The sequence below is a fragment of the Hipposideros armiger genome, unplaced genomic scaffold, assembly GCF_001890085.2.
Source record: "Hipposideros armiger isolate ML-2016 unplaced genomic scaffold, ASM189008v1 scaffold_75, whole genome shotgun sequence".
In the NCBI taxonomy this organism is placed as follows: Eukaryota; Metazoa; Chordata; class Mammalia; order Chiroptera; family Hipposideridae; genus Hipposideros; species Hipposideros armiger.
Genome location: NW_017731425.1, coordinates 1,391,899 through 1,401,861, shown reverse-complemented (window position 1 = coordinate 1,401,861; position 9,963 = coordinate 1,391,899). Strand labels below are relative to the sequence as shown.

At 52.6% G+C, this 9,963-nt stretch overlaps 1 protein-coding gene across 2 annotated transcripts in view; it reads left to right on the top strand.

The window, feature by feature from the left end:
- The first annotated feature begins 428 nt into the window (after nucleotides 1–428).
- The window catches only part of TCN2 (transcobalamin 2), a 13,359-nt gene continuing 3,824 nt past the window's right edge, over nucleotides 429–9,963 (top strand). Inside the window, exons 1-8 of one of the 2 annotated variants that reach the window (XM_019643246.1) lie at nucleotides 429–534; nucleotides 811–1,021; nucleotides 4,065–4,257; nucleotides 4,973–5,142; nucleotides 6,111–6,272; nucleotides 7,357–7,529; nucleotides 7,644–7,830; nucleotides 8,769–8,940. In XM_019643246.1, coding sequence (XP_019498791.1) covers nucleotides 958–1,021; nucleotides 4,065–4,257; nucleotides 4,973–5,142; nucleotides 6,111–6,272; nucleotides 7,357–7,529; nucleotides 7,644–7,830; nucleotides 8,769–8,940 — 1,121 coding nt within the window. In that variant the 5' untranslated portion in view covers nucleotides 429–534; nucleotides 811–957. Of the gene's footprint in view, nucleotides 535–807; nucleotides 1,022–4,064; nucleotides 4,258–4,972; nucleotides 5,143–6,110; nucleotides 6,273–7,356; nucleotides 7,530–7,643; nucleotides 7,831–8,768; nucleotides 8,941–9,963 lie in introns of both variants that reach the window. The other variant, XM_019643245.1, reaches the window with a different exon arrangement.

The window sequence follows — 9,963 nt, the reverse complement described above, 5'->3', positions numbered from 1 at the left end:
TTGGAAATGATGAGAGGTGTTTTAAGGTCTTAACATCTTCACGAGTTGAGCTGGAAGGGAGCTTAGTTAGATGATTTTGTTCAACTCTCTCATCTCACACAGAAGAAACTATTTCAAATTCGGAGAGGTTAAGTGACCTGGCCAAGGTTACACAGCACCACCAGAGTTAACTCTTATACATTGATTCTCCTGTGGGGCCGGTCAGATAAGGAATCCTTTGCCTCTCTCCTTGCAGAGATTTTTCTAGGTTACTTTTCTAGTCCTGACAAGTAACCCTGCTACTCATGGCTTTGTGTCTCAAGTGATTAAATCCAGTTCCTTAACTTATTTTGTCTCCAGGAGGCTCCCAGCTTTCTGGTTGGTTAAGAAAACTAGCCTGTTTGTTTCAAGTACAGCCAGCCCCACCCCTCTGGGCAGGAGGACAACAGCTGACTAAAGCAGCCTCCCTCATGTGACCACTGCAGCTCCTGGTTCCACTCCCTGTCCCAGGCCAGGGTTGGTACTTCAAGGGGCCCCTTCTGTGAGAGGCAACAGGTAGGCACCCCAGCACTGCCTGTGCACCACTGGAATAGCTATGAAGATACCAGACAGGCGCAGTTAGACCGTCTTGGACAGATCTGGTGGCGGGCTCTTTAGGCAGTGGGACAGAATGTGGCTGGCCTCAAGATCACACCATCTCTATGTGCCCTCCCCTTCCCCTTGCTCCCTACCACCAGGAAAGCTGCTCTGCCCTTCCTTCCTCTGGTCTTTGGCCTTCCCTTCCCCTCAGCTACAGACTGTTTCCCCCTTTTCTCTTTGCTGACTTAGCAGCGTGCAGCCAGGCGTGGAGAGATTAATCAGTGACAGAAAGCTGCCTGTTTCGGAGCAGTGATCAGCTGTGGTCAGGAGAGCCTCTGCAAGGCCAGCCCTAGGAGTCTGTCCATCTTCCCACCGGCTGCTCATTCTCCTGCTGCTGCCATGGGGCACCTTGGGACCCTCCTCTTCCTGCTGGGGGCCCTGGGGGCTCTCGCTGACATCTGCAGTAAGTAACCATAGCTACTCTGTGCCTCTTTCTTTCTGGGTCCTTAGGAGGGAGGACCATCTTGACCAATCCCCTCATTACACAGCTGGGGAAACTGAGGCTCTGGTGTGGGGGCAGATACAACTTATCTGCTCCGTTGGGCTCGCGCAGCAGTTTGGGCTTAGCTCGACCTCAGTGTTTAAGCACTTTGTATGTCTGACTCCCCACCAGACACAGTTGCCTCCATGAATTCGGTTATTTGTTCATTTATTCATTCAAAGCACACTGATTGAGGCTGCTCTGTGATAAGTGCAGTGTTAAGCTTTGGAGAAAGAGCAAAGAGCAAGACAGATCCAGTCCCTGCCCTCCTAGAGCTTTCATTGTAGTGAAGGGGACAGACAAGGGAAGCCAAGGGGCAAATCGGTGCTGTGTTTGGGGGCTGTGGTGAGTGCCAAAGGAAGCTAAGCAGGCACAAAGTTCACGGATTCAGGGAGAAAGGATAGCGAAGGATTTCCAAGGACCAGGGGACGACATGGGAACTGAAACATGAAGGAAGAAAAGAAACTGGCAAAGAAAGGAGGGAAAGCTTCCAAGGTAGAGGGAAGTAAGTGTGGAGACCCTGGTGGGGAGATGAGTCCCAGAAGGGTAGGATGGGCATGGTGAGACATTTGCATTATACGAGTATTCCTTGCACAAGGGTCTGGCTGCTCAGACTCTGTGTCTCAGGGCTGTCCCCCAGGGGCCTCTCAGGACCAGCCGGTCAGTCTGAGTGCACAGGCTTGGGCTACCTGGGCACTGGGGCCAGGCAGAAAGCAGAAGCCAGGAAGGGAAGTCTCTGAACCCTGGGCACACGCACCTCTTTTCCCCCCTCCTGTACTCTGCCAACGGCACTATGCTCTGCAATATGCTTTCACCACCAGGGTCTTTTATGATCCTTGGAGAAAGTGAGAGGCAGGTTCAGTCATGTCCAGATGATAGATGAAGCAGTCAAGGGTCAGAGGGGCCAGGTGACCCGCCCAAGGCACTTCAGTTTTCCAGGGCTTTGCCAGACTCAGTTCTCAGAACTCCAGGACAAGGTCTCTGGTACCAGGAGCCTTCGGCCTGTGTTCCACAAGTGCAACCAGACCCCTCAGCCCTTGGCTCTTGGTTCCTGTCTAGACAGTTTCCAGGGGAGACCTGGGACTTGGTCCTCAACCTCACTTGTTGTGAACATTTCAACAGTTGGTCCAGAGGCCTGACCCCATAAGAGTCCCTTCCCTGTGGGGCTTGGAGAGCCCTGGACTGGTGCAGCTCACTGCTGCTGAGCCACTTAGTCTCTCCCAGCCTCATTCCCTGGCCTGAAAAGTGAACTAAGAATGCTCCCTGGCCTTCCTCCTTTGTGTGGTGCCAGGATCCCACGCACCTGCTTTACCAGCTTAAATCTCTGTGAAATTCACAGGGATGTTGCACCAATGTTCGTGCAAGGTGGGCTCCTGTGCTTTGGAATGTCAATGCCAGTCAGTCCTCAGCTGGCAGAGCTGGGTGGCCTTGTGGGCGGGAGGCCCTGGTGGGGAGCTAGCTCACCCAGGGGCCCTTTTATTACCCTGTATGAATCTGCCCGGTTCTTTCATTCTAAGGAGGCTGTTTACAGCTCCTGCTCCTCTTCTTATCACTTCTAACCCCAGGGCTGACTCACCTGCTGGAGGTCAGAGAAGGGTGGGGGCAGGGACTTCCTCGCCAGTTTGAAGAAAAGGGAGAGGGAAAGAGAGGTGCGGAGGGAAAGATATCCAGAGAGACAGGCTGAACCTTGTAGAGACTGAGACAGTGAGAGAGAGAGAGAGGGGAAAGGGAGAGGGAGAGAGGCAGAGAGGGAGAGAGGGAGAGAGGGAGAGAGGGAGAGAGATGAAGGCAGACACACAGAAAGACCCTGAGAGAAAAGGCGAGAAAAGCAACTCCTCCTTACCTCACCCCATCCTACTCTCCCTACCCTCCTGCTCTCATAGCAACAGATATCTGTGATTTGGGGGAAAACAGACATAGATGGTGGACCCAAACCAGGAGAGATGGGGCTTTGTGAGAGGAACCCTGGCCCTCATGCCAGGAGGCCCAGGAGGCACTCTGCCCAGCAGTTTCTTTGCTCAGTCCCCTGGGAGGGCAGCCTGTGCAGCATCCTGGGACAGGGCACAGGAGAGACAGCTAGAGCCCTGCAGTGACCTGGAGGCAGTAAATGGGGAAAAGTCCAAAGTGACTGCAAGGCCTCCTACTCAGCTCAGGTCCCTTCCCTAAGGAAGAAAGTAGATAGAGGTCAGGGGGAGCTGGGAAATATCCCTGAGGCTTCTGCTTTCTGTGTATTTCAGATATTCCCGTATTTTCCCCAAAGCACACAGATACAAATAATAGCTTTGTAGCGATTCACCTCACAATCTCAGGTCCTCTTGTCCTAAACAGAAGTGGCAGGAAAAAGGTTATTTTGAGATCTGCACATAGGAAGTTCACCAGGCAGTCCCAGGTAGCCAGTGGGAAGTGGGCAGTGGGCAGTACTTTAAAACTGTTCCATATGTGGGTTGAAGCTTTTGTAAATGGGTAGAGCAAGTGTTCAGCAGAGCATCAAAGAGCATGGGCTTTGCAGGCAGGCCCATTGGTGGCTCAGCAGTCTCATGTAAGATGTGACATGACTTTGAACTTCTGTTTCCTCTTTTGTGCAAAGCAATGATGACAGTGCCTACCTACGTGATAGGGCTGGCATGAGGACCCAGCGAGGTCTGGTGTGGTGCCCAGGACACACCATGAGGCTTGGCATCCAGTCTCTCTGTTACTCCTGATGGGCAGAGTGTTTGCTTGGCACCAGCTTCCTGTGCCCTCGGCCCACCACCCCTCCCTGGCCTACTCCAACTGCTCTTTTGGGATACCTGCTCTCCCCCTTTTACCCTTTGCCTTTCGTTACAGCCAGATTTTCCCATACAAGTAGGGCGTGTGGTGGGTGGAGGTGGGCCATATTCCCTGAAGAAGGCCCTGGTAAGGTAAAAACAGCTCCTTGCTGGTGGCCTGGTCCTGCGACTTCACTTGGCCTGTTCTCTTTCCTAAGACATACCAGAGGTGGACGGCACGTTGGTGCAGAGGCTGGGCCAGCGCATCTTGCCCTGGATGGACCAGCTCTCCCTGGAGCACCTGAACCCCAGTATCTACGTAGGCCTGCGCCTCTCCAGCCTAGAAGCCGGGGCCAACGAGGCTCTCTATCTGCACAGCCTCAAGCTCAATTACCAGCAGAGCCTCCTGGGGTATTGCCACGCTCTCTCTTCTCCTTTCCCCATGTCTTACTCCACATCCTAAAAGACAGAAGACCTGTGCTCTGGTTTGGGCCTGTCACTGCTTGGTTGGGAGACTTTAGGCAAGTTTCATCTCCTCTGGGCCTGTCTCCATCTGCAGAATGGAGTTGGTTTGACTAGAATGGAGATGCCAATACAGGGCCCCTATGCTCCTGTTACACTCTCCTGTACCTGAGGCAGACATCACTAATCCATGACCACACTCTTCCATACTAAGCCCACAAGCAGCCTCTGACTCTGTGCTCCCTTTCTAGGGGGTTTTGGGGAGGCCTGTTCTGAGGTCCAGTATGGGAATTTAAACGAGAGATAAAGGATCAGGAGTACCGTGGAGCATCTCCTGCTTGGACTCCCTCTTGAGAAGTGTATGCAGGTCAGAGAGAAGAAAGAAAAGGGAGAGTACATGGGCGAAGCATGACCAAAATAGTGGGGCAAGCACAGGTCAGTTGGATGGGAGAACCCTCACAGTTTGTCCTTGAGTTTAATTTTTCATCTTTATGAAATATGTGTGGCACACACCTCACAACCTACATAGCTGGGGTAAGTTCTAGCACATTTTCCCGCTGCAAGGTTTTTTTTCCACTTTGCGGTGTTGGTGGGGGTCGCCCCTAGCCAGGCTTACCTGGGTGGTACTTTCTCCTGGAAGTGCTGTTAACTGGCTTTGTCCTAGGTCTGCCTCCACTGATGACGACAGCGACTACCAGGCCAAGCCCTCCATGGGCCAGCTGGCCCTCTACCTGCTCGCTCTCAGGGCCAACTGTGAGTTTGTTGGTGGCCGCAAGGGGGACAGGCTGGTCTCACAGTTGAAGAGGTTCCTGGAGGATGAGAAGAGGGCCATTGGTAAGCAGATGCAGTCTGCTAGGGGTGGAGAGGGCTCATCAGGTTTCTTGGGTTTTCTCCCCAGGTTTCTTTCCTGCCCTCCATTCTGCCTATCTCACTATCCGCTTAGAGGCTCAGGCCTGTCCCAGTAGCCATCCTTGATCAAGCCTTTCCTGCACCCCACATGCATGCCGCCAACAAGTTCTGCTGCTCAGACACCAAGATTGACTTGACTATCCACCTCTGGGACAATGGCACAGCCTTCTCTCTACTTACTTTTCAGCCTCTCTCTGCTAATCTTCCTGCCTCCTGACTCGACCCAGCACACACAAAGCAAGCATTTTAAATATAAATCTGATCTTTCTGCACTGCTTAAACCCTGCAGGGGCTGCTCACTGCTATGTTCACAGCCTTTAGGCCTAGTCTCTCTGTTCTTTTCTCCTCTCCAGTTCTGCCCACCCACTCGCTGACTTGCCCACTTGCCTGCCCCTCAGTGGGCTCCAGCCGTACTGGCATTCTCTTAGCTTGCAAACCAGGGTCTCCATATATGTTCCCTCTATTTGGAAGGTTTCCCTCCTTTTTAGTTCTCTTCTGCCTCACCTTCCTAGCATCACTGCCTTAGCAACTCCTGCCGTGATGCCCCAACTACTCAGAGACCTCTGTTATATGGCTCCACAGACCTTGGTCCACATCTCAGTTCTAATCGCACTCTCGTGAGTGTGGGTTGTGTTATTGTCAGAGGACCTGGCTGCACTATGCCTGTCCTATTGTCACTGTATTCATACCTCTAAGCACAGCACCTGACACTTAGTGGAAACTCAGCAAGTATGGGTTGAGGGAATAAAGGATTTCATGACCCAAAGGATGGTGTTAGAAATGTATCAGCCATGGGGACCTATGTGCTAACAGGGCTGGTTGCTGGGAGGGGGCAGAGAGGCAACCCCTCAGGCTTGGCATGACACCCCCACCCCTCCATTTTCTGCCTCCAGGGGACAATCACAAGGGTCACCCCCACACCAGCTACTACCAGTATGGCCTGAGCATCCTGGCTCTGTGTGTCCACCAGAAGCGGGTCCATGACAGCGTAGTAGGCAAGCTCCTGTATGCCGTGGAACACGACGACCACCTCCACCGGGGCCACCTCTCTGTGGGTGAGTGGGCCAGACCCTGCGAGGCCAGGCTGGCACTCCTCCAGCCCCAAGCCCCAACTGAAGCCTCCACCTTCTGGCCTCATGCTCACCTTTTCTTGGGCCCCCTCCTTATCGAATCCCTTAGGAGTGAAATGGTGAGGGCTTTTGTGGAGTTTGGCAGCTGTGAGCCAGTGTTGGAGCTGGACTGAGATTCCGAAACCCAGCTCCATGGCACATGCTCATTGTAGGACGCCCTGGACAAGTCATCTGGCCTTTCTGATTCATCTTCTCCCATAAAGTAACCTTCTGCAGCATCTTAATAAATGATGCCTTGTAAGCAAAAGGCTTAGCACAGCGCCTGGAATGGAGAAAGTTCTGGATATATGCTATGATCTTATCATTGTATGAGCTGGGATGCCTGAGACCTGGATCCTGGATCTGTTTCCTCACTGTGTGACCTTGGGCCTGCAGTGGCCTTTCTTGTCATTGTGATTCAAGGTCTCTTCTGGGCCTGGTTCTGTGAGTGAGTGTGTGTGCCTTGCATAGGGTGGGGTAGGATGGCGTAAGGGGGGTGGTTAGGTGCCCAGAGAGAAGGCAGCAGGGCCTCTGCCATCAGGGGGCTTGTTCTGCTTCAGAAGCTTCTAGAAAAACCACTGTGCACACATTAACTCACCTTGGGGCGGGGGTAGGCTTTAAACCCCTAGGGCCCAAGCAGTTCCCTGGACCTGTTAAATCAGACCACCTGGAGGTGAATCCAGATATCGGTTCATTTAAAACTTGCCTGACGATTGATTCCAATGTGCAGGCAGGTTTTAGAATGAGTGGTGTAGGATAAAGTCCTGTTGGGCCTACCTTCTCCAGCCTCTCTCCCCACCTCTAACCAACCATCCCAGTTTGCCTGGGACTAGGGGGTTTGCCAGGACGCTGGACTTACAGTGCCCAAACTGGGGGAGTCCTGGGCAAACTGGGCTGAGTCGGTCCCCCTAGCTGGTGGAAACTTTCTAAAATGCTGATCTGACCATGTCAACCCCTTTCTTCAAGCCCTCCTGTGGCCGCCCATCACCCCTAAGCCTGGGCTGACCCCAGTTGGCTCTGTCCCCTGCAGACACGATGGCCATGGCAGGCTTGGCCTTCACCTGCCTGAAGCGCTCCAACCTCAACCCCGATCAGAGAAACCGGATCACCCTGGCCATCACGACAGCGCAAGAGAAAATCCTGAGGGCCCAGACCCCAGAGGGCCATTTTGGGAATGTATACAGCACCCCTCTTGCGCTACAGGTGGGTGGTCCACCCTGGTGTCTGGTAGGTGGTAGGCCAGTCAAGGACTGAAAGACCTGGCTTCTCCCCACTGGCTGACCCACCTCCTCCTTCTCTACCCCACTCTATCACCAGTTTTTGATGACCTCCCACATGCCTGGGGAGGAGCTGAGCACATCATGCCTCAAAGCAACGACTGCTCTGTTGGCCAGCCTGCAGGATGAGGCCTTCCAGAATGTTCTCATGATTTCCCAGCTGCTGCCTGTCCTGAACCGCAGGAGCTATGTGGATCTCATCTCCCCAGACTGCCTGGCACCAAGAGGTAGCCAAGCCTTTCATGGAACCCTGGCTCTCTTTAATCTGCAGGGTACTCACTGAGGTCTCAGACGCATGGCCCAGGAAGGGGTGGTTGTTTGGTCCTGATTTTCTGAGTCAACAGAGGTTTGTAGGTGTGTGGGGGACACACTGGCAGCTAAGATGCGGTCATGGCTTCTAGAGGCTCACATTGTGGAGAGGGAGATCCCAAATGGAGAGCTCTGGGTGGGCCAGGAATCTCCAGCCCCTTCTGTGATACCCAGTACAGAAATGTTTGGATGGATGAATGGGTAGATGGATGGGTGGATGGATGGATGGATGGATGGATGGATGGATGGATGGATGGGGAGGGACACATTTGCTTAGCTGTTATACATCATAATGAGTCTCAATTAGCATCCTGAATCAGGGCTTCCTCTAAGAGAGGGACTGGACTTGGTGAGTGGGATTTGCCAGTAGAGAAAAGAAGGGAGGGCAGAGCAGAGAAGGGGCAGCAAGAGCAAAGGCACAGAGATGTAAAAACTGAAATTAGGGGGAAGGGTATTGCTAAAGAGTGGGGTGTGAGAGAATGAATGGCAGGCAGAGAATAAAAAGGAGAGGAGGTCCTCAGAGGGAACAAGGGAGTGATATGGGCAAATGTATATTCTAGAAAGAGCCCTCTGGGGTACTATGTGGCAGATAAGTGGGAGGTGGTATACTAGAGTCAGGGAAACCAGTGAGGGGCTTGACCTTGGGCAACTGGGATGTGGGGACTGAGGTTACGGGGTGGGCTCAGATGGCAGCCAGGTTTTGGATGTGTAGGTAGGTGATGATGGTGTTGACTGAGACGAGACCACAGGGAAGAAGGAGGTCCCGATGGTCCACAGTGTCTTTAAGGGAAGAAAAAACTAACACCCAGGCCCCCTGCCCTCACACCAGCTGTCCCTTTTTCTTTCCCCGGCAAAGTCATGTTGGAACCAGCTGTGGAGACCACTTCGCCTAGCCAAGTCCCAGGAGTCATCCATGTCATGCTGAAAGTCCCCAGTGTCTGGCCACCATACAGACACTCCGTCTCTGTCCCTGCCGGGTCCTCGTTGGAAGATGTCCTGCAGAAGGCCCAGGAGCTCGGAGGATTCATGTGAGACCTTCACCTCCCAGCCCTCACCCCACCAACCCCACATCCCTGAAACGGGGTCAAGCCTAAATGAGATGGGAATGATGCTCATGTTGCCAATGGGGAATCTGGTCCAGAAAAGATGAGTGCCTTCCACCATGTCACTTGGACCCCAGGCTTCCTGTCTAGAAATATATGCCTCAGTTTGAGAGGGCCCCAATTTCTGTCCCCAACTGGATTTCCCAGAGGACAGCATCCTGCAGCCAGGGATGGCCCACAGATGGGGCCTTGGGGTTATCTGGGCCCAGGGAATTTCAGGCCAGAGATGTGCAAAGACCCACCCCTTGAAAGGACAAACGTTCTCCCAGAGCCCAGGTTAAGTTACTTCTTTTTTAATATGACTTAGATGTGTACTAATATGTTTACTCTTAAAAGTCCTTTCTGGTCCAAGACAGCTATCAATCCTAAACAACTTGCAAATTAAATACAAGGAAAACTATAAAGCCGATAACATCCAAATAAGGACTATCTATCTGCCAAGTGCAGGGTGAGCCTGATGCTCTCAGCAATCCCTTAGATTGAGCTGCCATCAAATCCAAGTTTGTACAGGCAGCTGTGGCTTCGTTGGCTCTTCCCTGGCCCTGAACACTCTATTCACTACTAAGCCACTGTTCTCTTCCCGGTAGCCTGCAGTGCATACAGCAGTACTGCTGGGGTCCAACACAGTATGGACAGCCACACGCACTGAGCACCTTTGGCAGGTCTCAGTCTAGCAGGCATTGAGCTTATCTAGAACCTGCTGGCATTCATGTTTGGATATTGTCATCAAAATGAAAAAGATAGAATAATCATTTTTGTTCAAGACCTCTGAGAAGACATCAGGGGCACCCATCTGAGAAATAATTATCTTGTTAGTAGGGATGGATGCCTGAACTGGGTTGAGGGGCCAGGCAGGAAGGCCAAGTTCAAGGCACAGGAATGCACAGCAGAGAAAGATGGACTGGAGAGAGAGAGAGAGAGAGAGAGAGAGAGAGAGAGAGAGAGAGA